The sequence below is a fragment of the Pinus tabuliformis genome, chromosome Q, assembly GCF_031772625.1.
Source record: "Pinus tabuliformis cultivar Carrire ecotype Pingquan chromosome Q, CPIR1, whole genome shotgun sequence".
NCBI classification, from domain to species: domain Eukaryota; kingdom Viridiplantae; phylum Streptophyta; class Pinopsida; order Pinales; family Pinaceae; genus Pinus; species Pinus tabuliformis.
This window is the reverse complement of record NC_142296.1, coordinates 942,883,194-942,910,395: the sequence shown is the minus strand read 5'-3', so window position 1 is coordinate 942,910,395 and position 27,202 is coordinate 942,883,194. Positions and strand designations below refer to the sequence as shown.

Here is a 27,202-nt window from a genome sequence, read left to right as displayed (position 1 = left end):
CATAGTCGATCATAGCAGAGAGACACAAATAGCCGGTTCTCTTTGACTGATGGTCAGTGTTGCCAATACTCGCTAGTCGTTCATTGTTAATAGCCAGTTGGAATTGCCGAGCCTTGTCTTAGTACCCCTTGGCATAGCCAGCTTGTCATAGCCAATAGCCAATAGTCAGATATCCCCTTTCAGAGACACATTGACAGAACCGATAGAGCTGTACCCTACGGGGTTGTACATACGGAACAATGGGGTCCTACCTAGAGTGGATGACATGAACAATGCATTACTTATAATGCACCTGGTGATGGATCGTGCGACAGACAGACACTTAGTTGCAGTCACGCTTGTCAGGGAATGACAGTCAGCAATGGGGGGGGTAGCATCGGTTAGTGATTGATTATTTGATTGATTGATTAATTGGACAGAGGGCTGGTCCAGCGGAAGTAGGAAGTGGCACCGGTTAGTGACTGATTGCCCACATCTACAGAGAGATAGCACATGTTACCCATCTGAAGGCATTGAGAAAAGACATGGAGTTGTTACTTACAAGCATTTCAATTGAGTTCCACGGATTGGATTGAAAACAAAATTGTCTTCTGATTAGACTGGCCGGAAGGAGCGCCCAGAGGGGACTAATTAGTCTGATAATGAGGCTGGCCGGAAGGAGCGGCCAGAGGGCACGGTTGATTTAGCTTACCGAGGCGAAACACAGGGACGGAGTCACTCACTATTCATATGGTGAGGGTTCCTACAGCTACTCACAAGGCCTAATCACAGGGGCTATTCAATGAGTCTACTCAATGGGAGGGGTATAATCAATGGGGACTAATCCAATGGGAGAGGGAGGGCCTAATAACACAGCGACACATAGAGCTAATCGAAGGGGACTAATCGAAGAGGACTAATCCACAGGGAGGCGACTACTCAATGGGGCCTAATCCTACAGCTACACGTAGAGCTACACATACCGCATACACACACACAGATTGACAGGAGGTACGTGCCATTCATAAGCCGTAGTAGCCAGTTGGCAGTATGAACTAGAACGTGCAGCATGAACCTCTTCAGTGCATGAACCTCAGGAACCTCTACTCATCAAACCTATACTTTGTGCATGAACTATACTACGTGATACAACCAGTCAGTGGTGTTACAAGGTCAGTGCTCTACAACCCACCTATACTCAGTTACCAGTTGTACGTGTCCAGTTTCATAGCCAGTATCCATAGCCATAAGGACATTCCCAGCCAGTCATTCTCATACCCGAGAGATCAGAACCCTAGCGGGAAGGACCCTATCGGGAAAGGCACTTACCCCTACGGAACCACACACAGTTCCTACAGAGTTTACCGTTAACACCTGGCTGGCAGAGACAGGACAACAGGTCTTCCCAACAGCACTACCCATGAGCCATAGACAAGAGGTGGTTTTACGTGCCCACTGTCGATCCCCCATGACCAGTTGGACGTGACCTTTTCTCAATCCCCCCGTACCCAAAGAAAAGGAGGTGTGCGGTTATCCTATGTGTTGTGTTACCAGTTCGGCATGCACAGGAGGTAATTCTATGTGCGGGAACAGTTTCTTATACCCCATCCCAGGAGATTACTCCCTTGTTTAGCCCCAGTACGCATTCCCAAATAGCATACCCCAGTATGTAACTCAATACACATTACCACTTTACCCAAAACCCTTTCACTTCTCCCTTTTCACTTCACAATACGCTACACGGGGTTACTACGGCTACCCCCCCTTTCATTACCCCTTTCACTTATTCGATATGATACAATGGTTACACCATGAGGTGTTTCCTATAAGGAAGTATGGTAGATTACCAATGAGGGTACACGATTATGATTGTATGTACTTGATAATAGCTCTACTTAATAGCCGGTATAAGATCAAGTATTGATCCCCCAGCATGCAGGTAGGGAGAGGACAATTCCCCCATTCCCGCGCTTTCCGTTCGCAACAGCCCTGCACGGGAAGCCCCCTCAACCCCCTATCCTGGACAAGTACCAGGATGACTAACCCATTGTTGAACAGAAGGTCCCGGAGGGGCTTGCGCTTCCTAGTGCAAGGACCCGACAGGGGGCTCGACTGATAAGGAGAGGAGAATTATGTATTTTCTAGCGCTTGAAACCTTCGACTCCAACTGATTCCGGGAAAGTCTCTGAGTATCCCATCCAAGCTATGGACTGGCATATAGTGTATCGACACCTCCTGTCATCGAGTGATCACCACCTATCATCGATTGGCAGCATAGAGTAGCAGTATCACCACCTCTTTAATCGATTGCATTTCCACCTGGATCAACGGCTCTCAGCAATGAATGAATGATTGTCTCTTGGCTTACCTGTTCAAACATAATACCCCTCATCAGACTCTTTTCATCATCCATTTCACAACCATATCCGAGAGGATAGAAGAAGGATCACATCATATGCGAGAGAGAAGGAACCCATTCATTGTGAAACAGTGAAAACACTTACAGTCTGCAGTGAACCTCTATCTGTTGATCCATCAAACTGTTTGCCGAAGGTATCTTGCTTGATCTTGCCCTGGAAATGATGATAAAGAAATAGATACCGGTTGCTTGCTTTCTCTTTTATCCCATGTTCGCAACAGGCCATAGATATGGTCCCCATGTTCTCAATTGTCAGTAAGATCAGAGCCAGTAGTCGACGATAGCCAGTCATTGCTTATCGATCATAGATAGACACCGATCATCGTTGATCATAGCCAGAGGGTCTAGCGCCATAAAGAATAGCCAGGAGGACTAGCCGAGCATAGCCTGTATCATAGGCAGGAGGTTGCCAAAGGGGTATTGACAGCCAGTCGAGAGGGCACGCCAATAGCAGCCCCTATCATCAAAAGAAGTAAGTACAGCTGGTCATTTCCAGCCAACCGATAGCAGCTCATTATCAGCCAGTCATTGTCCGGTCATCCAATATGAAATGATTCCCAGCAGGTGCCCATTCCCGCTAGTTGATGCTGTCGATCACTCGATGACAGGTTTCAATCACTCGATCCAGGTGTCGATTTCTTCTTGTCCGTTTGCGAACCGATGTGGATGCTTGTAATAATTCATTGTCTCCATGTTCCCTGTTATGTCTTCTGTTCACCGATGTCTTCTTTTCTGTTTTGGAAGAAACCAGTGGTCGCCAATAAGGAGGTGGTCACTGAACCATAGCCCTCTGCCCTATACCCTATAACCTCGAGCTCACTTACGAATACGGCCGGCCTGGTTCCTACATCCGCTTACCTTACGCCTGACGAGTTCTTACATCGAATGGATTGAAGGTCCCGGAGGGGCTTGCGCTTCCTAGTGCAAGGACCCGACAGGGGGCTCGACTGATGAGAGGAATGAATTCTTAAACGTTATATACGTTGATGAAACATTAGAGGTCATCCGCTTCCGTTCTTACGCTTCCGTCGATTTAATACGTCGATTTGTCCACTTCCGCTCTTATTTATGAAATCGTACGCTTCCATTCAATCTGCTTAAGCCGTTAAAGCCTTAATAGTGAAAGAAAGGTAGTAGTGTATGTGCAGTGTTCAATCGAATATGTACAGTGCTCAACTATGTGCATGCGACGGAGTGGGAAAATTCTGAAAACTCATAAATGATCACGGGATGTGCTGCACAGAATGAACCCATATGGGGTGGACGCTTCGGGGATGCTGTGCTTTGAGGCTTTCAATCTACCAGAAAGATTATGAAAGTGCATATTTCATAATGTATTAAACAATAACGAAGGGAAACACAAGAAATATCATTCATTGGATCGATGGGTCTGCATATGGCTTGATAGGTTATTCTCTCTCGCTGATGAAGGGGACAACGGCATCCTGCCTATCCAAGGTAAACGTCCTTAAACAACCTAGTTGCAACGAGGCTGGATACATAGTTGGGGCGAGGCTTGCTTTATACCTAGTTTGAACGAGGCTGGGCGGGGACGAATGGCGCAGGTGGGCTCATCCTAGAAAGAAACCCCGGCTGGGATAAGAACCGGGGATTGCCTTTTTCTCGCTTGCTGAAGAGATGGATGTTTCGGGTAGGTGGGGGCGAGGAAGGTGCACCGAATGAACCGCGGGTAGACAGATACTTCGAGGGATACCGTGAAAAGATTTAGACTGCGATGCTTATATATGTTGCTACTCAGTAGCTTTTTTTATTTATTGATAGATCGTTACCCGTCTTACCAACACAAACATTGCTTACATCTCGTGACACAGACTGGTCACATGCAGCCAACACTGCGAGGAAGGATGCGTAAGCAGGCTCGACCATAAGCCCCCCCACCCAATAAGTAAAATGAAATTCTTTTTCTTTTTTTCTTTTCTTTATTTGAGTGAGGAGCTGGATGATTAGTCTTCAGCCAACCGATCGATGAAGAGGTGGAGGAGTAGGATGAGGATGAGTCATCTTACCCAAATGGCCAACCAAGCGAACCACCAATAACCACAAAAGCCATAAGCAGCCTTAAACCTTTAGCCAAGTCCACCAATTCCACTATAAGCCTTTTGCCAATCAATCACCGAGGGTCCTCACCCTTACCTTTTTGACTCCCTTCACCCAATTTGGAGTGCTGCCAACCACTTGATGAATGAATGCTTAGGAGGTACTGCTAGAGAACCGGGCGGGATTGGATGGCATGACACAACAACCTCACCCTTACCCTTTATTACTACCTTCAACCTAGTCCATGGAGTGATGCCTTCCCATTGGATGAAGCCAGGAACTAATAGGAAGACGAGGCTAGGCATGGCAGCATGCTATGACACCTTTTCCCTGCCTTACCCTTTACTTTAGTATTACCCATACACCCTAAGGAGGGGAGGAGGAAGGACTTCTATTTTAGACCCTTCTATTAGAAGCGCACCGGATGGATCGATCTCTTACCCTTCCCTTGATTACTCTCCTGAACTTATACCACTTGGATTCATGAATCGTTTAAGAGGGAGAGCTATGAACCCGAGCAGAATTATGAATGGCATGGCGGGCAGGATGAGATGGCATGAAACAACCTTACCCGCTACGCTCCTTAACTTATGTGTTTATTACTTTTGCTCTATACCAATTTGATGAATGAAGCACTTAGTTAGTGAGTTGGGACTGCTGCTAGTCACAACTCTTTGAAGCACAGAATGGCTGGAGGGAGAGATGGATGGAGTTATGTTCAACCCATGACTTAATCTTACAAGCAGCACCGGATGAATGGATGTTCAACTTACCCCCTGAACTTACTAATGCCCAACCCATTCTTTCTACCTGGAAGAGAAGTAGAGTCTGAGTATGGATAGAATGCTATGAACCCTTCTCTTAGATGCTGGTATCAGAACGGGTTCAGACTAGCTTCTGACCCTTATCCCTCTTAGCTTATGTATTTACGAACTACCTTGTATATCTTACGCGCAACTGACATGAAGCGTTTAGCAGATATCGTCATGAATAACCCTTCTATTACAAGCTTGGTATCAGGAACAGATCACTTCGTTCCTCATACCCTTTCTCTTAACTACCCCACACGTAAAAACCTTGAACAGAGAAAGCTCCAGAACTTCTTATATCCTTCTAATATCCCTTACTTAAGTGTTTACTAACTACCCGATACTACCCTATATCGGATTAATGAAGCACTTAGGCAAGGGACGGTATCGCTATAGACCCGAACAGAGTTCATAGCATGGCTGGCATGAAACTGGTCAGTTCCGTCCTAAACCGGTCGGTTAACTGCCACTCCTAAAATGAATTACTACCTTTCCACAAACATAACTGAAACAACTAAATTAGAGTACAGAGGGTGACCCTAATATCTTTTAGAAATATAAGACAAAATGTGGCTTCTACAAGAAGAATGTGGATAATTTTCTTTCATAGTCAATAATCTGAAGAAACCACAGAACCTATTCAAGCCTTTGTCACATAAATTAGCATCACGGTGCAAAAATAAGAAACATAATAGAAAAGGAACAAAAGAACGAATATGACAAATATGTAAAAAGGAATAAAGAAAATACCTTTATGGAGATATAAGAAACATCATAAAAGAGGAACAAAAGAACATACATGATAAACATATGGAAAGGAATAAAGAAACTATCTTTTGGCCGTTTATACATAGGCAAGAGCATGAATAATGGATCTTCAAAGGCACTTGCTCTATCATTGTAATGAGTTGTTGGTTTCACTGAAAAAGAACCCTTCTAGTGAATCTACCATGGACCCTCAAACTAAATAATCCAAAATAGGTTATTAAGTAGAAGATGATAACCAAATAGAACATACAAGCAAACTACATAACTTGATTCCAACTTAATGTGACTATAAACATGAGAATAAAAAGTGCAATACAACCTTCGACTAAGGAGGAAACGAATAATGAACAAAACACCTGATCTAGATCCCATTGTGTTATTCTGGGTTTCTTGTGTAGAGGTTGAAATTAATTTCCCAGAATTTTCTGAGCCACTGGAAGGCTCTAGCAACAGATCATTTCAGGCAACAACAATTTTCTAGGAAGTAGGTGTTGATTTTTGGTAGCATCGGATGTGTTCTAGCCATGAAAATGGGTGGAGAGGCTAAGGCACATGAGATCTCCATGACCTAGAAATCGTTTGGAGAAATTCCACCCAGATGAAGAGATATTAAAATAATTAATATTTTTAATGAGACCCTAAGACTTAGGAAAATTAAAATATTAATGTGTATTAATATAATATGGGTGAGAAAGTGTTAAATAACGAGGATCAAGCCAGAGCTAATCTTAGCCGTTGATTAGGGACTTAATCTCGGCCGTTGAATCATCAACGGGAAAAATATAAGAGGAGGCTTGAGAGTCAGTTGGAGATACAACAAGAAAGATCAAGAATTCGACTTTTTAAGGCGAGATTTGCTGAGGAAATCGAACAAGTGATCAGTTACAGTGAGGGGAAGTTTGGCAAGAGGCTGAAGACTACATATCAGAGAGGCAGCAAAGAGATGGAAGAGGCAGCGCAGATCCTAGGAGGGTTGACGCAAAGGCTAAGAAGGCCAGCGCAGAGGACGTAGAAGCCGTAGAGGCAGATGCACAGCACATAGAGGCCGACACAGAAAGCCGCAGAGGCTGACGCAGACAGCGCAGAGGCTGTAGAGGTTGACGCTGGGCTGAAGAGGCTACGTTGAGGAGGTTGTGTGGGGCAAACTGGGAGCATATTAGCCAGGAGAGGGTGACGCAGTTTCAAAGGAGTGCTTGGAGCAGCTTTCGCTGTCCAGCACAAGGAACAGTCAGAGCCATCGTGGGGTTGTTCATCTGGCTATTGATTTGCCAGAATATCTGTCTCCGGAGAGAGGTTCTACTACCAAGGAAATTCTCTGAAGGGTAAGCCATTTCTGGCAACCTAGTTGTATTCAGAATTTGCTTAATAATAAAATCCTCTATATGCTGCACTAGTTTTCCTGAATTGTTTTTCAGGGACGATTGTCCAAAAATAACGGTGTCCCTTGTGTTGTCTCAGTTTATTTCAATTGTTGATATGTATATTTGTGAAGGTTGCATTTGTGTTTACTTCGATATTTATGCATTTAAATAACTTGTTAATGCAAAGAACAAGTAGGAGATAGTAAACCAGAAAATGCAGTAGGGGTTTCTGATGTGTTAGATTCAGGAATTTTCACATGGTATCAAAGCGATTGCAGATCAAGGAGGACTGAGGACACCAGCAGAAGAAACCAGTGGATTTGCAGCAGAGAAGCAGTTGTCCCGAGAGACAACGTTGTTCCAAAGCTGAAGAGGCAAGAGGAGTGACGTAGAGGCTCACACAGAGCTTGCGTCGTTCTGAGCCAGGAGAAAGGCCAACGCAGAGGCAGAGGGGGAGCAGATCAGGCCTACGCATTTCCCAGTCATCTTTCTCAACCGAGAAGGATTGACGCTTAGGCTAGGAGGCGCTGATCCAACTCTCACTGTGATTGCGCAGAGTCTGAAGGGCTCAGATTCTTCAATTTCTGGGGCTAAGGGAGTTGTGCAGATTGTGATTTGAGGAGTTGGTGGGACAATGTTTCTGTCTGTGCAGAACAGTGTCTAAAGAGACGGAACCAAGATAGAGGGCAGCACTACCTCGAGGGATTTCTAGTCAAGAGATCCAGATCCGAGTTGCAGCAGCAAAGGGGGATTGGAGAGGAGTGATTCGACAATTGGCAAGAGGATTTCCAAGAGGGAAGTCGAGACTCAGAGGGAGTCTAGAAGAGGAGCAGAGATGGCAGTGAACGGGTTGAGGGATCAGGACAGATTGGACGGGGCTTCCAATTTTGTCATCTAGAAGGCTAGGATCCTGGCAATCCTGCATAAACATCACATCAAGGACTATGCCTTGAAAACAGTAGTTGTCCCAGTTGACCCTAATGCAAATGAGAAGTATGAGGAGGCCATAGCGAAGGCGAAATGCATGATCCTAGACAGGGCCAAGGATCATGTCATACCACATATTGCTGAGAAGAACACAGCGAATGAGATGTGGCAGACGCTGACCACATTATACCAGGGCTCTTCCGTGCAGTGGAAGATGTTATTGGAGAATCAGTTGAGGTCATATCAGATGCAGAAAGGAGGAGGTAGATCACTTCCTCATCAAGTTGCAAGGAATTCGCGACCATCTTACTTCCGTGGGGTCTACACCAGATCCAGATTTTATGGTCGAGACTGCTCTGAATGCAGTCTCCGAGGACTAGGAGATGTTTGTCCAAAGCATTTTGGGCAGAGCGACTCTCCCCAGTTGGGAAGAGATGCGGGCAGCTCTTCGACGGGAAGAGATCAGGAAGTTGACCAAGGCGGGGAGTAGTGGTAAGGGACTTCGAGTCAAGAAAGAGGAGGAGGAGGATGCTGCTCTAGCATCTGCGAGACAGCAAAGGAAGAGGAGGAAGGACATCTCCAAGGTCAAGTGCTTCAACTGTGGGGAGCTGGGACATTATGCATCTCAGTAGCCCAGGAAGAAAGGCAAGGAAAAATCTTTTGACTCAAAGGCAGCTACAACAAAGGCAGAGAAAGATGTCGAGACTGATGACAATTGTGCCATGAGTGCTCATGCGCCTCTAGAGAAGAGATGGGGAGACATAGAGCTGTAGTCAAAAGGACTACAGAAGAGGGGCAGGATCCTTGAGGTGCCCAAACTCTTGGATCACATACAGCTACGGGAGCCCTTAACGATAGTAGCATGATGATAGGTGTCGGGTGGAGCAAGGTGTGATGGGGCGATAAGGCAGTGCTAGAGTGCAGAAGTTTGTAGTAGCGCAATGGAGGTTGCAGCAGTGCGAGAGGAACAGAAGTGGTAGCAGAGGGAGCACAGGGTAGCAGCAGAGGTACCTTCAGCATCACGAGGCTTCCAGACTGACCGGGATGTCAATGTTTGGGTGAAGTCAGTTACTTCTCGGTAACTAAGTTGCAGTGCAGCGGTTAGCAATGGCAGTGTTATGGGAAGCATGATACAACATGCTGAGAGGGAGCTACAATACAGATGTGGCAGTGGCAATGGCAGTGCCATGAGCAGCAGTACAGGGGATGTGAGACAGCAGGCCAAGCATCAGCACAGGTATCGATGCAGAAGATCAGTGTGATGCTTCTATGGTGAAGCATTACTAGAGCACATTCCTGGCTAAGAGGGAGTGTTAATTTTTGGTAGCATCGGATGTGCTCTAGCCATGAAAATTGATAGAGAGGCTAAGGCACATGAGATCTCCAAGACCCAGAAATCGTTTGGAGAAATTCCACCCAAATGAAGAGATATTAAAATAATTAATATTTTTAATAAGACCTTAAGTCTAAACTTAGGAAAATTAAAATATTAATGTGTATTAATATAATATGGGTGAGAAAGTTCTAAATAACGAGGATCAAGCTAGATCTAATCTTAGCCGTTAATTAGGGACTTAATCTCGGCCGTTGAATCGTCAACAGGAAAATTATAAGAGGAGGCTTGAGGTTCAGTTGGAGATACACCAAGAGAGATCAAGAATTCGATTTTTTGGGTCGAGGTTTGCTGAGGAAATCGAACAAGTGATCAGTTGCAGTGAGGGGCAGTTCAACAAGAGGCCGAAGAATACATATCAGAGAGACAGCAAAGAGCTGGAAGAGGCAGCGTAGATCCTAGGAGGGCTGACGCAAAGGCTAAGGAGGCCAGCGCAGAGGACGCAGAAGTCGCAAAGGAAGACGCAGAGCACGCAGAGGCTGACGCAAAACGCTGCAGAAGCTGACGCATATAGCGCAGTGGCTATAGAGGCTGACGTTGGGCTGACAAGGCTGCGCTGAGGAGGTTTTGTGGGGCAAATTGAGAGCATATTAGCCGGGAGAGGGTGACGCAGTTCCAGAGGAGTGCTTGGAGCAGCTTTCGTTATCCAGTACAAGGAACAGTCAAAGTCAATGTGGGGTTGTTCATCTGGCTATTGATTTGCCGGAATATTTGTCTCCGGAGAGAGGTTCTATTGCCAAGGAAATTCTCGGAAGGGTGAGACATTTCTAGCACCCTATTTGTATTTAGAATCTGCTTAATAATAAAACCCTCTATATGCTGCATCGGTTTTCCCACATTGGGTTTTTCTAGGGACGATTGTCCAAAAATAACTGTCCCTTGTGTTGTCTCAGTTTATTTCAGTTGTCTTTATATTTGTGAAGGTTGCATTTGTGTTTACTTTGATATTTATGCATTTAAATCACTTGTTAATGCAAAGAACAAGTAGGAGATAGTAAACCAGAAAATATAGTAGGGGTTTCTGATGTGTTAGATTCAGGAATTTTCACAGTAGCAACGTAGCTCTTGGGCCGGATTACCAGCAGATTTGAGGAGGGTGTTCCATTGTTCATTTTGGGTTTTTGCTAGCATGCCTAAAGCAAGCCCAGATGCACACATTCTAGCACCTTGCTGTACACCTCATCCCATTTAATAAAATGAGTAGACAGCACAGTTTGGTTGCCAATTTTGTGGTCTGGTGGTTTCATTTAATTTTATGGTGTTGCTTTTATTGTTCGCTTTACATAGCAGTATTTTTCCTAGTTTGGAACATTATAGAATGAAGATGTATAGTGGGGAGAGATGGCAAGTGTTAAGTATGGATGACCTTGGACACACTATATCAATTGATGCCTTCCTAATAGTTCCCTTCTTAAACACAATGGCCTAAAAGGAGGTCCCAATGGACTAGAGTCAATACTAACCTCCCAAGTGAAATGTGGGAACAAGAACTTAAATGAGTTCAATCAATCATCTACTTTTCCCCATGATCCATATTAATATGCCTATAACAATAAATTAAATCATGTGATTTCTAGAATGTTTAGAGTGCCTGTCAAGAGATGACCCACCTTCCTTCAAGAAGAATGCCAGGTGAGAAATATCTTACTAGAGCAATCAATGAAGAACTCTCACATAATGCTATGTGTTGACCATCCGAGGGTCGTTGGCTGGCTGGTTGGCTGTAAAATAAGTATAAAAAAATTCTCCTAGGGGTTACCCACCTTTGGTGGGTAACAGGAACATAGGAACTCTTCTCAACACCAAAAGTATTTAGCATTCAAGGAACAAACCACATCCAAAACTCCACCCTTGGTCTCAATTAGATTCAAAGGAATCTTATTAGGGGGGAAACACTCCCTTGAATGGCTTTGATGCCAGTACACATTATCAAAACCAACTATGTCCATGGCCTGCAATGTCCTCATCCCCAATGAAATTCAAAACCCCTAGCCTGTTACCAACATGATTCACCACATATTCTCACTAACTAACAGTTGAATCCGCACCTATGTGGATCATGTCTGTATGGTATGGCTACAAATTACCTCCAATGCCCAACCTCTTCTGTCCTCCATCGCTTCGCTTTGTCAAAAATTTCCTTGCAAAAGTTCAGGCAAAGCCGAAAAAAGCCTTTTCTCCAGATAGCAAAGGTATACCCTCCTCCAACTTTGTTGTACAGCTCCACCACATGCCTGTACAACCCTTTGTACTTGTAATGTTCCTAATTAGGAATATTAGTGATATTTAAACAAATAAGCAGTGTAACAGCATAAAATTAAAAACAGAGATTACACATCCATGGAAACACTATAAATCTGGAACTGTTGAGCCATATATTATAAATTCTTAGGGCAATGGGTACAATATAAATGTAGTGGTGCACATGGGTTTGTCTCATGGAGAAGCTGGACTAAACCCAGGTGATTGAATAGCTGAGATGTTGGTCGTTCAGTTGTTGCACCACTTGCACTGCGTTGTCCTAACAAAACTGTTGATCTACTAACTTCGACCTGTTGGAATGTGCCCAAAAACTACCCAAAAAATTATATCCTTTCAACCTTAGACTCCTTGGACAAAACCCAGAAAAACCCAGAAGGGAATTTCTCTGGTTTTGACTTTGGATTTTTGGCCTCCTTGGAGCCTCTCCCCAACTACTACAGCCAATTTCGACTTGCAGGAAATACCTGCCAATCCCTCTGAAAATTCCCCTAGAACGTTGGGTCCACATATACTGACTAACTCCTTGCTCCCCAGATGACCCTTGCTCCAGATGACTGCTCTCCCAGCACCACGAGTTTGTTGCTATAGTGGCCTCTGCGCTGACTGTTGCGCTGGTCTAGCTAGCTGCTACTCCAGCAAAGTTTCCCTTTCTACGCTACCTCCTCATCTCCCGACTCTCGCAACAAGCTGTGAATCCCTTCGCTGGTCTATTCCCGGCTCTCACAGCAAGCTATCAATCCCCCTTGCTGATTTCGAACCCCTCTTGCGTGTTCTCTCGCTGCCCAGGAATACGCAGTTCCTCCTTGCGCTGATGACTGAAGTGTGTGACTGTACCGAACTCCCTGGAAACTCCTGTGTTAAAAACTCCCTAAGGCTGGCACGGATGGCCCCCCAAAGAAGAGGTTGAGTCTTCCCTGCAGAAGACTCGTGGCTAAACAGTCAGTAGACTCGCTGAACAGCAAAGCGTATAAAATGAGTTTGTTTATCAAATAATTGGAATGCTACAAAATGAGAACTCCATCCCCTTTTATCACCTTGGGCTCCCTTAGCCTCTTGTGGACCCCTCCTTCCACTAACTCGAATTCCCTCCAACGTCCTCCTTGGCCAAATTCAAATTATGCATGGGTGACCCCCACATTCCACTAGCTGCTAAAAATAATTCGAACTGCCTATAGTTCCTAAGTTTCTGCGTTTGTCCTCCTCTTAAACCAAAATTGCTGCCAAAATTGTGTTGTTGCATACCGTGACTAATTCATTTGACATGGGACATGACAGTCCTCCCCTCCAAAATGTTGCTTGCCCTCAAGCAACCTCAGTCGAGTGCTCTAGTATGTGCTCACCATCCCAGGTGGCATCCTCATCTGGTAAGTTCTTCTAGCGTACCAAGAACTCCCTGATGGTTATGCTCCTCAGTTTTATCTCCCTACTCTCCAATATGGCCTCTGGTTCTAGCACCAAATGGCCCTCATCATCTAATGGGGGTAGATCAGTTGTTGCAATCACCTTTTGTCCCAACACCTTCTTCAGGCATGTGACATGAAACACGTTGTGGATCCTCCTCCCTAGAGGTAGTGCTAGCTCATAGGCCACCTCCCCAACCCGCCTGGTCACCTGGGAGGGCCGATAGAAGCGTGGTTGTAGCTTCTCAGCCCCCTTCTGTTTTAGTGTGAACTATCTGTAATGCTGCAACCGGAGGTACACTAGGTCCCCCTCCTCAAAGTGCCTCTCTATCCTGTGCCGATCTGCATATAGTTTTTGTTGATTCTGGGTTGTCGCTAGATTATCCTTGAGAGCTTTGAGGATATCTTGGCTCTCTTGGACCCAGTCTTTGGCCTTTAGGGCCCGACTGTCTCTTAAAATAATATCAACAAAAGTTAGAGTATCATGACCATAAAGGGCACGAAAGGGAGTCATACCAATAGACATGTGGTGCATGGTGTTGTAGCAGAACTCGCCCAAGTGCAACCACCGAATCCACGTCCTCTGTTGACCCATCAAATAGTTCCTCAGTTACCCCTCCAACCACTGGTTGATCCTCTCTGTCTGACCATCCATCTGAGGCTGGTAACTAGTGCTAGGAGTAAGCTCTGTCCCAACCAACCTGAAGAGCTCCTACCAAAAAACACCCATAAATATGTGGTCTCTATCGCTAGCAATGTTCTTGGGGAGTCCATGCAGTCGGAAACCTCCCGAAAGAACAACTCGGCAACCTGGGCTGTCGTGAACCTAGTGGGGATGGCAAAGAAATGGCAAATTTGGTTAGCCTGTCGACCACCACATATATGTAATTTTTCCCCTATACTGCGGGGAGACCAATGATGAAATCCATCGAGATACTTTCCCATTTCCCCTCGGGAATGGGAAGTGGTTGTAATAGCCCTGCAAGGTGAGTCAGCTCCCCCTTGTTCTGCTGGCAGGCCTCACACTCCCTTACATACTGCAGCACGTCCTCCTTGAGGCCTTTCCACGTGAATCTCTACCAAATAGCCATGTAAGTCTTCCAGAACCCCTAGTGTCTGGACAGTGGTAAATTGTGAGCTGCCTGGAGTACCCTCTCTTTCAATTGTGAGCTGAGTACTTAGTAAATGCACCCCTTGTAATAGATGACTTCATCCATCACATGGTAACGCTCATCCGCATGTATCTGGGTTGTCGTGAACCTAGTGGGGATGGCAAAGAAATGGAAAATTTGGTTAGCCTGTCGACCACCACATATATGTAATTTTTCCCCTATACTGCGGGGAGACCAATGATGAAATCCATCGAGATACTTTCCCATTTCCCCTCAGGAATGGGAAGTGGTTGTAATAGCCCTGCAAGGTGAGTCAGCTCCCCCTTGTTCTGCTGGCAGGCCTCACACTCCCTTACATGCTGCAGCACGTCCTCCTTGAGGCCTTTCCACGTGAATCTCTACCAAATAGCCATGTAAGTCTTCCAGAACCCCTAGTGTCTGGACAGTGGTAAATTGTGAGCTGCCTGGAGTACCCTCTCTTTCAATTGTGAGCTGAGTACTTAGTAAATGCACCCCTTGTAATAGATGACTCCATCACATGGTAACGCTCATCCGCATGTATCCCCTCTAGCACCTCGCGGCCTTCCTATCCTTGGAGTACTCAACCAACAGCTGAGCCTTCCAATCCTGGCAGATGCTCATAAGAGATAACCCAGCTAGTCTCCTGGATAGAGCATCGACCACCACATTGTGCTTGCCCCGCACATACTCAATATCAAAGTCGTAGGCCTGCACCTTGCTGACCCATCTCTGCTGCCTGTAATTGAGGCCTTGCTGCCCCATGAAATGTCGAAGACTGTTATGATCAGTCTTCACTCAGAATCGGTTGCCAACCAGGTACTGGCGAAACTTGGCCAATGCATGCATGATGGCCAACATCTCCTTGTCATATATGGAATATGACATCTCGCATGGTAGGAGTTTCCGACTCTCGAAAGCTATGGGGTGCCCCTCCTGTGATAAAACAGCTCCAACTCCCACCCTTGAAGCATCACAATCCACTGTGAATAGCTGGGAAAAATTTGGGAGTGCCAAGACAGGGCAACTACTCATCACCTCCTTGAGGCAATCGAAAGCGGCCTATGCTCCCTCAGTGCATGCGAAGGCCCCTTTCTTGGTCAAGTCGATCAAGGGTGCTACTAGCTGCGAGAACCCTTTGACAAACTTCCTGTCGTAAGTGCAAATGCCCAAGAAGCCTCTCAGCATAGTCACATCTCAGGGTACTGACCAATCCCGGATGGCCCTGATCTTCTCCTCATGAACTTTCACCTTGTTTGCTCCAATGATATGCCTAAGATAAAGCATCTCTGTCAAACCAAACTTGCATTTGGAGAGCTTGGCATAGAACTGTTGCTCCTCCAGAATGCGCAGTACCTCCTCCAAGTGTTGGAGGTGCTCCTCCCATGTCCGGCTATAGATCAGAATGTCGTCAAAGAACACTAGCACAAACCTCCTCAGCTGCCCCCAAAAGATGCGGTTCATGCAAGACTGAAATGTGGCGGGAACGTTGGTCAGCCCAAACGGCATGACCAGAAACTCAAAGTGTCCATAGTGGCACTGGAACACTATCTTTAGGATGTCCTAATCCCGAACTTTGATCTGGTGGTACCCCGAACGCATATCGATCTTAGAGAAGTACTTGGCTCCTCTAATCTCATCCATCAGCTCATAAATGCGGGAAATGGGGTACCGGTTCTTGAGGGTCTTCTTGTTAAGGGCTTTGTAGTCTATGCACATCCTAAGGGTCCCATCCTTCTTCTTCACCAACACTACGGAAGAAGCAAAAGGACTAGAACTAGGCCTGATGTGACCCAAAGCAAGCAGCTCCTAAATAGCTTTCTCTATCTCGTCCTTATAGGCTTTGGGGTGCCTGTAAGGAGTAGTGATGACTACTTGTATGCCCAGCTCTAGCTCAATGGTGTGCTCAAACCCTCTATCTGGTGGCTGCCCTGGTGGAATGTCCCAGAACACTGCTGCGTACCTGTCCAAAAGAGCCTGTATGTCTGTCGGTGGTGACTATGCCTGCCCCCAGCCTCTGAGATCCTTAACTCGACCGCCCATGCGATGTCCCCATGTCGAAGATCTGCCTCCATCCTGTGGGTTGAAACTATCTGAGGCGAATAAGACTGCATGCCTCTCAAAACCACCAGTTTGCCGTCTGGCCCCATGAACTCCATCTTAGGTTTCCCCCAATCAAGCGTAACTCTCCCAAAGGAATACAGCCACTAGACACCCATCACCACATTGGTGTCTGGCACGTCGACCACAAAGAAGTGGTCCGTCATCATGTAGTTTCCCATAACTACTGTCAAGGAGGGCACGTATTGGGTACACTGGATGGTACGGTCACCCGGCACTAGGACGGAGAATCCCTCAAACTCTACCATGGTGAGGCCCCTCCTCTGGACTAGTTGTGCATCTATGAAGTTGTGGGTAGCCCCACTATCCACTAGTACCGACACCCTCTGTCCTTGTACCGTACCTCTTATCTGGAGTGTCAAAAACTTAGGAATTTCGCATAGAGAAGCAAGGACTCCCCCTGACAAGGCAAGAGATGCCCCTCTCTGTGGAGGTGGTGGTGGTGGTGGCCCTCTGTCCCCCGAACTCTCTCCATCTGTCCCACCGCAATCCTGCTCCACCTCGTCCTCTTGGTCACTGTCAGAAAAGACCTCAATGTAGTGTGCTCTACCCGCTGTGCACCTATGGCACGGTGCCTAGGCCTCATCTAGCTGCCCCCTCCCCTATGTGGTCCTCGGTGGCGGGGGTCTAGTCTCATGCCCTTTCTGTGGGAAAGGGGTCCGTGCAGGAAATGGCGCTCTAGTCTTGGGGATGGCCCCCTGCAAATCTCTGGTGCACACCACCGCCTCCTACAGCGTAGAGGGTCTATGTGACTTCACCAGTCCACGCAGAGGCTCAAGCAAACCCTCAATGAAGGTGTATACCCTTCTGGCCTCGGACAGATCTGGGACCATCACTGACACACGCAGAAAATCAAAAAAATATTGCTCTAGGTTGCCTGTCTGGCGCAGTTGTGTCAGCTCCCTGAAGGATGCCTCCAGATCCCTCTGATCAAACCACTCCACCACCCTCCTGGTGAAGTCCTCATATGAAACTATCTGGGCATGCCCCAAACTGGTTATGTTGTGAAACCACCAGTCATGAGCTTCCCCTGCCAAGTGCAACGTTGCCATCTTAATGGCTTCTTGTTCTGTCATCCGGTTGAGCTGAAAGTATGTGTCCATCTTTTCAACCCAAGCCCTGGCTGTGCACTTGGCAGTGCCATCAAATGTCGGGAAGTACATCCTCCCTATGGTTCTTTGCAGCTCATAGTTTTGGGTCCCCTGTCCTCTGTACCCCTTTTTCCTCTCACTCTGCTTGAGCTTGCAATAATCTCTGAAGGAGAGGCCGCCTTTGAAATCTTCGTCCATTGTCTTCCACTCTCTGAAGTAATCCCCCATCTGGGGAGTTTCTTCCTCCCGTATTGGTTCGATCTGTGCCATTGGCATGAAGGAAGGTACTGTGGCCCTAGTGGGCACACTCACTGAAGGGCACTGCGCTACTGGTGAAGGATGATCAAAAGGCTGAGAAGCCCCGAAGGTCTCTCCACACAGAAAACCTCTAGGTGTGGCTCTGTCTCGACTTTGTGATTTGATCTCCTCCAACATGTCTTTTTGCCCTTTGGCCAAGTCACTCAGAGCCCTCAAGAGGCTATTGAAAGCCATCTCCTCCCTACTATTGGGCTCTATCATCTCCTCCTCTCCAGCCACTGTTTTCCCTCTTTCCTCCGTGTCTAGTGTAATTTCCAGCTCCCTACCTCTGCTCCCGTACCTCTGCCTCCGGTAAGTGATGTTTTCCCGGTCTTCTCCTCTCGTAGGAAACCAACCCCACAGCTGAGCCAAGAATTAGGCTCTGATACCACTGTAATGTTCCTAAGTAGGAATATTAGTGATATTTAAACAAATAAACAATGTAACAACATAAAATTAAAAACAGGCATTACACATCCATGGAAACACTGTAAATCTAGAACTGTTGAGCCATATATTATAAATTCTGAGAGCAATGGGTACAATATAAATGTAGTGGTGCACCTGGGCTTGTCTCAAGGACAAGCTGGACTAAACCCAGGTGATGGAATAGCTGAGATGATGGTCGTTCAGTTGCTGCACCACTTGCACTGCGTTGTCCCAGCAAAACTGTTGATCTGCTAACTTCGACCTACTGGAATGTGCCCAAAAACTGCCCAGAAAATTATATCCTTTCAGCCTTAGACTCCTTGGACAAAACCCAGAAAAACCCAGAAGGGAATTTCTCTGGTTTTGACTTTGGATTTTCGGCCTCCTTGGAGCCTCTCCCCAGCTGCTACAACCAATTTCGACTTGCAGGAAATAGCCTGCCAATCCCTCTGAAAATACCCCTAGAACATTGGGTCCACCTGTACTGACTAACTCCTTGCTCCCCGGATGACCCTTGGTCCGGATGACTACTCTCCCAGCACCACGAGTTTGCTGCTACAGTGGCCTCTGCGCTGACTGTTGCGTTGGTCTAGCTGGCTGCTACTCCAGCAGAGTTTCCCTTTCTATGCTGCCTCCTCAACTCCCGGCTCTCCCAGCAAGCTGTGAATCCCTTTGCTGGTCTATTCCCGGCTCTCCCAGCAAGTTGTGAATCACCCTTGCTAATTTTGAACCCCTCCTGCATGTTTTCTGACTACCCAGGAATACGCAGTTCCTCCCTGCGCTAATGACTGAAGTGTGTGACTATACCGGACTCCCTAGAAACTCCTATGTAACAGCCTCCCTAGGGCGGGCACGGATGGTCCCCCGAAGAAGAGGTTGAATCTTCCATGCGGAAGACTCGTGGCTAAATAGCCGTTAGACTCATTGAACAGCAGAGCGTACAAAATTAGTTTGTTTGTCAAATAACCGGAATGCTGCAAAATGAGAGCTCCATCCCCTTTTATCACCTTGGGCTCCCTTAGCCTCTTGTGGGACCCTCCTTCCACTAACTCGAATTCCCTCCAATGTCTTCCTTGGCCAAATTCGAAATATGCATGGGTGGCCCCCACATTCCACTAGCTGCCAAAAATAATTCGAATTACCTATAGTTCCTAAGTTTCTGCGTGTGGGATGCTCCTCCTAAACCAAAATTGCTGCCAAAATTGTGTTGCTGCATCCCTTGACTAATTCATTTGAGACGGGACATGACAGTACTGCCGCAAGCTCTGGCATGACTGTCTTCAGTCATTCAGTACTTAAGTGTGGATGGCTCTAAATAAGACTTCTCTTAAAAGATGTGTTTTATCATTGAATGATGCATTTTCCTTAACCTGTTATCAAAACCAACTTGAACACATTGCCAACTCTCATACTGCAGTACTATTAAACATTTCCAGTACTGAATATCATAGTTTCCCTTTTCCACGTGCATGTCAGGTATCATATGTTTCCCTTTGTGTCCATTATGTCCATATTTTGGCATCTTACATAGTGCATTGGTTAAATGCACAAGATATTCAGTATTAGATGGACAGCATATCAACCATTGCATAATCCAGGGTGGCAATCAATAATTTAGGTAATATGGAAATTTCACATATTACAAGATTTGTCACTATGGGGCTAAATGCACTGGGTTCAAGCAATTTCTATTATGGTAAAAGAAGCTGCTTCAGAAAAGGTATGAAGATTCAGAAATATAAATGCTGAAAATGCACTATAGAGAACTGATCTTGAATATTTGCAGATCCATATTACCTGTCATGTGTAGCAGAGCTGACTTCTTTGCCTTCTTGTGTTTGTAGACATAAATATAGAACATCCCAAAAGCAATGAGAAGCAGTGCAAAAGCAATTCCAATGGAAATTCCTGCGATCGTCCCCGGCCCAATTCCTGCTTCAGTTAGAGGCATTAGCGACTTGAGGCAATTAGCAATAGAGCTACTCATCGTTGAAATCCTTGAGATGGATGATAAAAGGTTCAAGATAATAAAAATTATAAATAAAAGCAGGAATTTTTAAAATGGATGACTACAGCTGAAAATGTGTTTGGAAGTTCTCACCACCTCCACTGCAAACACAAACACAAGGCACCAAACTTTAGATAGATAACTGACAAAGAATTATACACCAGAATCATTAAACAGAATTAGTTCCTGAAAAGCTCTCCAAAGTTGCAGGGGCTAAAGTAGAAATATCTGCAGCACAAAATTCCTAACATTTTAATCTTAGATAAATATATCACATGAATTAAAATTTTGTACCTTGGATTTAAAGGAAGATAACTGCCAGTTGGATCTGAAAATTCATCATATGCCAAAACAAGAATTAGAAATTAAAGATGTAGCAAGAGCTAAAACAACCTAATTAATTCAAAGCACCAGTCATAGTCATGATAGTAATCTACATAAATACAGGAAGAAACCTTCTACAATTCATTACAGGTATACACTTGTTACCAGTCATGACATAATCAAATTCGCTCAATATGTCATGTCCCTTCCCAAATAAAATTGTAACAGGTTTTGGTCTCTCCACAATTTTGCATAAATTTTGATAAGTAAAAGAACCCAAGCAATTTTGACTTAGGAACTTAGGAGAAAGGAAGGCTGAATTAGACTGTTAGTGGAAGGTGGGGACCACCCACGTGGGAAAACACACTTGGGCACTTAGGCAATTCAAATTGCCTTGGAGGGGAATCAAATGGCATGGAGAGGGACCCACATGGGGGAAGGAAGGCCCACGAAGATAGGAGGAAGAGCTCCCCAATTGAGGTATTCATTTTGCACATCGAATTTACTTGTGTTGCTCGAGTTGCTTAGCCGTGTTACCTGCCTATTTAGCATCGAGTTTCTCAGGCGGGAGACTCAACCTTTCCTTCGGGGGACTTCGAATGCCACCCCAGTAAGGCATTTCACACTAACTTAAAGAGAACCGGAGGAGATTTGTGGCCATACCACTCAGCATTCGAACCAGCAGTAGCATAGGAAGCAAGATTTCTAGCACATCCTTTCCAGCAGGTAGTGCAGTTTTCTGGGCAACGTAGATCATCTCAGGAGCAGCAATTGGGCAGCTCTCGGATCATCATTTGCTCACCTGGGTTTTGTCACGTTTGTCGTTGGAGACAAGCCTAGGTGCACCATTCCATCACTATTGTATTTGCCCTAGAAAGATTTAATAAAATGGCTCAGATGTTCTCTATTTCCAATGCTTTCATGGGTGTTTATTGATTGTATCTCATTTCTGGATGTTGAGTTGTCTATTTGCTTTGTTTATCACTGAATTTCCTAGTTAGGAACATTACACAATATTCCCAAAAGCGATGAACTAAGCTAAGGCCCGTACAACACATCAATTTGGATAGAGTGATTTAAGCATAAACTAAGAGAGTTAAGAGTTATAACTCTCACTACAATTTTATATATCTCCGAATGAACACTCTATAAATGAATTGGGCTTACATGGTGCCCCTTTACTAAAGAAGTGGTAAAGTGTATCTGTTCTAAATGGAACAGGAATATAAACAGCCTCTCACAGAAAAGTTAAGATGTAAAATTTAAAATAAACAATAGATAAAATGTTCTGCCTGCTACAGAAGAAACAAAAGTTAATGTCTAAAGATGACTAAATGCAATCAATGCAACATAAATTAGATATCATTTATGCAGTACATTCCATACGGCATATATCATATGGAAATAAGAGAACAAGCAATGACAATAGCTATAATGAACATATTACAGGCATCAATGGTGAACAAGGCCAGCAACAATGTCCAACAAACCAGATGCATCTATATGCGTCTTTTGTGACTTTGCTATGATCAGTAACAGGCTACAAGTCGTTAGAAAATAGCAAAGTGAGCATGTTCTAGACCAAGCCTCGACTACCTGAGTCAAAAACAAATGAGGACAACATGCAAACAATAATTGAATATAACTAACAACTAGTCTTTAAGGGAAGTTTCCAAGCATGGACCAAGTAGTCATTCAGCAAGCAAAGGGTTTGTCTTATATGGGAATGGTCATCAAAAACTTCGTGAGAGAGAAATAAAGGCATGTATATGCCCTCCAATATATTTGTAAAAGATGTTGATCGGTTTGCAAATATTATAACTTCTGTATTGTGATCAGATTATCAACAATGAAGTAAAGCTTTATCCAATCAAGATCAGTCTTCCCTAGAGAAGAACAAAATCAGCACAATAGGAATCTTAAACACGCCATACAATAAATGTGTAATATCCCGTTTTTAAAATATGCCAATAATTTTCTAAAACGAAGACTGGCCAGGAAATATGAATTCAAAAACTTCGTTTGCACAATAAGGAGAACCTCTATTACCAGGACATTCCATCAAACAGTTTACTTACAATTACATATTAAAAACCAACTCAAGAATAAACACAAGAAATAACAGCAAAAACTCGTCCTTTTTTATATTAAAATGGAACATGAGATTACATGCCAATGTTTCAGTTTCATAACCTGGAACAGATCTGTAAATATTGCTTGCTATATGGCATGCTTGGATAGATAATAAGCTGATGGTGTGGCCTCTGAAGATGAATGTAGCAAACACTGAATTTGGCCTCCTAATTCATGCTTCTCAAAGCGTTATGCACCTGTGAGAGACCTGATTGACCTCTCCTCATGATCTCCATGTTAAGCCCTAGTCAGTGGATCTGATTTGATCCCTCCTTTTTCGAGTGGCTAGAGTATATGATCTCAATACCGAAGCTCTCCCTTGACTGGATCAGCTAGGTTGGTCCACCTACCACTGAAACTAACCCTCTTTGTACGGGAGCTCACCTAGACAAGTTCCAAGACCTCAACTCAATACCAAACAATAATCCAAAAATGCATGCCTAAGGATTAAGCTCTCATCTCCTTTTATAGTGATGGAGTATCAGAATACCATGGGTCATCCAAATACCATGAGTCGTTTTCTTCTTTTATTAAAGTGATTTATAATATTCTTTTTCCTTAGTCACTTTTTAATTAATTAATTCCCATATATTTCATCATTATTTTTAATCTGTAGATTATGGGAATGACTAGGCTACTGAGTTAGTCTTTGTTCCCGATGCCTAGAAAAAGGGGCATTATAGTCATCCCTTCCCAAAACTGCTAGACCCCAACCAATTCCAACGTCAATAACAAGATCCCACACTAGTCCACAAAATGCTTCCTTGTGCAATTGTTGTATCATCCCAATCCTGCCACACTCTGGCATATCATAAAGATGTAGGTCATGCTCCCCAAAATTTCCTAATAAGATTGAAGAGTAAAGCTCCTCATGATCCCCTTCTCCAACATACTCTGCACCATCCCTCAGAATTAAGCAAGGATGCTCTGATATCCCTGATGCAACTAGAAAGTCTCATGTGATAAATCATATTGTGTTGCTCCATAAGGGAATGTTGACAAGTGAGAATTTTCACAGGCATAATACACTAGCTAGATCATCATCCAAGGGACTTACATGCTGCCATATGCTCCATATATCTCAATCTGGAAATCATTGACATAGGCCCCAGAATTCTCTGTTCTACCGCCTCTGCTACCAGGAATCTGAGTTTCGATGCTTCTACCATTTCATCATCTAGTCCAACAACCACTTGTCGAAGCTCTGCCCTCCAGTACTCACACGTAAACTTGTTCTTGGAATCTTTCCCCAACCAGCAAGAAATCCAATAAACAAGAATTCCTGTAAGAATGTATGTTGATAGTTTCTTGGGAAGAGTTCCTGCCATAATGCTTTCTTCTCTCTTAAATTTGTGTTCCCCTGCATGGTCAAGCCCTGTCGTATGATGGGACGATCCATCTGGATCCCACTGCCAAATAGGATGATCAAACTCCTCCATATAATGAAATGACACACCTAGAACCCACTGCCAAATAGGGAACCCGTCAACCCTGGTACCTGAACATTCCTGCTGCACTCAGCCTTTGGCTAGAACTATCCTCCTATAAATTCCCCTTTGGATAGGGCACCAACTCATAATTTCTCTCCAATCCAATTGAAATGGATTGTTAGAATAAGAAGTATCAGCAACGTCTCCTTTGGAGTCCATAAACCCACAGAGAACATATCCCTAAAAAGGAACTTTTGTATAAGTACCAACACAAGGAATGATTCCACCATGCTAACGCTTTGCCACTTTGATTTTTCCTTAGTCCTATTCATCTACCCACATGTTGCTTCCATCTGCTTCTTGGCCCTTATATTGTTGATCTTGACTATCAATGTTTTCCTTGTTTTTGCTTGATTCCTCTTGCATGCCATCACTCACTAGCAATGCCTCCATTTCATCCTATTGCAATACCCCTTCTAATTGGTCCTTCACCATGATCCCCTAAATGTCATCCTTTTGGCATATTTCACAATTTTGAACAATCTATTGGTCACTATGAATTTCATTTATTTCTTTATCACAATGACCATTTTCAATCACCAACAAACATGGATTTATAAGTGAATTGCTGCCAAAATTCACATGACTGTTCATACTTTTCAAGGGTGTAATCATTGGCCTTATAATCCTTATTGGACTGACCTGATGGCATGGTGAAGGCTGCTTTTATTTCATTCTGATGCACTTTATCAACTGACATACCCTCTCCTTGAGGTAAGGCATTGTCCCTAGGCTTCATAGTCTCAATTGCTTCTTTGTCCTCATCGAGTCATCACCATTTGGCTGCAATATATCCCTACTAACTCTGCAAAAATGATCAGGTATCTGTAATATCCCCAATTTGTGAGCATGGGAATTTTGCCCAATTTTGGTAATATTAATTAAAAAGGACAAATATTATTTTGGAGAAAGGTGACAAGTATTATTTTATTGGAGATTGGCGGCAAATTATTAATTTATTAAAATGAAGGAAAAATTCACTTAGTGGAAAATGACCCCCACCAATAAAATAATAATTAAAAGGGGAGTCTAGAAGCATGGGGAGAAATTATAAAAGGAGGAGTGACTCATTTGTTGATCATCTTTTTGACTATTACACTTCACATTACATCTTCTCTTGGAGTTGTTTAGCACAGGAGTTCCAAGCAAAATTCCACCCTCATTTCGGAGAACTTTGAGTGTCTCCCTAGTGAGGCAAATTTGGGGAGCTCAATTCAGAGTTTCCATTGGGCATATTTGCAGGTTATTACAGCTAGTGTGTGTTTCTTCCAGGGCCCAGAAGTGGTTTGAATTACTTGCGGGGAGATCAGTTACGAAGGAGCAAAACATCGGAGGATTTGTAGGTGTTTTCCATTATTTTATTTGGAGATTTTGTGGTGATTAGTAGGGTTGAGTTTGAGGGAATTCTTGGGGCCGAAATTCTACATTTCTGGAAGTGCGCAGGGGTCTCCAAGCAGTCCTATGCAAGGGCTGGAGGAATAGAGGTTGACGAGAGATAAGGGTCAGAGATTGGAGGTATACCTCAAGGGAGAATTTAGCCAAAGTTGGGAGAGATTTCCAGTGGTGTATTCCAACTTAATTCAGCAATATCAAGGCTGTGGGGCGTTTTCTAGCCAAATTGGGCAATTTGCACTTATTGGGGGTCACCAAGGGTCGGTGGATTCATTCCAAACCCTTTCTAGATTTTTGTGGGTTTATTGAGAGGAGCCTCCAGCTAATTTTACAGAATTTTGGCTTCAAATCTTCATTCTTATAGCAGGGCGAATTGCTAGTTCGCTAGGGAATTTGCATCACTTTGTGGGTTTGATTTTGGCTTGGAGATATGCCAAACCTTTTCTGGGTATTTTCAGGTTTGAGGAGAGGAGCTCGTGGCTGCAATTTCAGAGGAATCTGGGCATTATTTTGAGCAGAACTTCCAATTCCATTTGGCAGCCTATAGCAAATTTTATGGGCAGTGTGCATTATCAAGTTGAAGCCATTTCAGTAGTTGGGTCAGCGAGATTTCACCTAGGTTTGCATAGCTTGCATAACAAGCCCAGGTTCCATTGTTCTTTCTCACTATGTACTTAGATTCTCATTGATTAATAAATGGTTCATTTATTCTGCTTATTTTCTATGGTGTTCAGATTTGGGTGCTTGGACTTTAATTTTAATTGTTGTTCCTAGTTCATGTTTTTGGTATTTACTATTATTTTCCAATTAGGAATATTGTAGTAGTATTAGAGCATGATCTTGGCCAGTTGTGGGGTATCCAACAAGATCATGGAAGATTTGGGCATGTATGCACAAAGACGAGTGAAACCATATACAAACCCATGGCTCAGGGAAGATACAATATGCAGGAATTTTGGGGTGGAATCCGCTAGAATGATGAGAGCTTTGCCCAGTTGAGGAAGGTGACGGACCAAATCCATCCTCATCCTTACAGTAGAGATACTAGAGGTGCGCGGGTCGTGGGGGTGCAACCATCTACACTGTGTGGGAAAGTCGACAAAATTAGGGCACCAGATCTCCTCAAAAGGAGCAGAGAGGACAGGGACAATTAGAGGGTAAGACCAGGAGGCGCTTTTGCTGGTGGAGACCTGGCTTTAGGTATCCGGAGCTTGAGGAGGAGGTTGAGTATGACATTGTGGGCACACAAGAGTGTGAAGAGCGTGTCAATGTGTCTAGTATGACACAGGAGTCACCCTTGTTGGAGATCCCTTTGGCAACTCTGGTTGACACCCTAGTGGAGAGAGTAGAGCATACACTCAAACGGCCATTTGTTAATGAGGTGTCATCCATTGTTGAGGGGTCCATTGAT

The 27,202-nt window shown here is 44.5% G+C and overlaps 1 protein-coding gene across 1 annotated transcript in view; it reads right to left on the bottom strand.

Moving 5' to 3' along the window:
* LOC149222571 (chitin elicitor receptor kinase 1-like) overlaps positions 1-27,202 on the bottom strand; it is a 361,400-nt gene that overhangs the window by 249,602 nt on the left and 84,596 nt on the right. The window contains exons 2-4 of the mRNA XM_089385512.1: positions 20,747-20,780; positions 20,546-20,553; positions 20,242-20,379 (exon numbers count right to left, since the gene is read on the bottom strand). Of these exons, the coding sequence (XP_089241638.1) occupies positions 20,242-20,379; positions 20,546-20,553; positions 20,747-20,780 (180 nt within the window). The remainder of the gene's footprint in view (positions 1-20,241; positions 20,380-20,545; positions 20,554-20,746; positions 20,781-27,202) is intronic.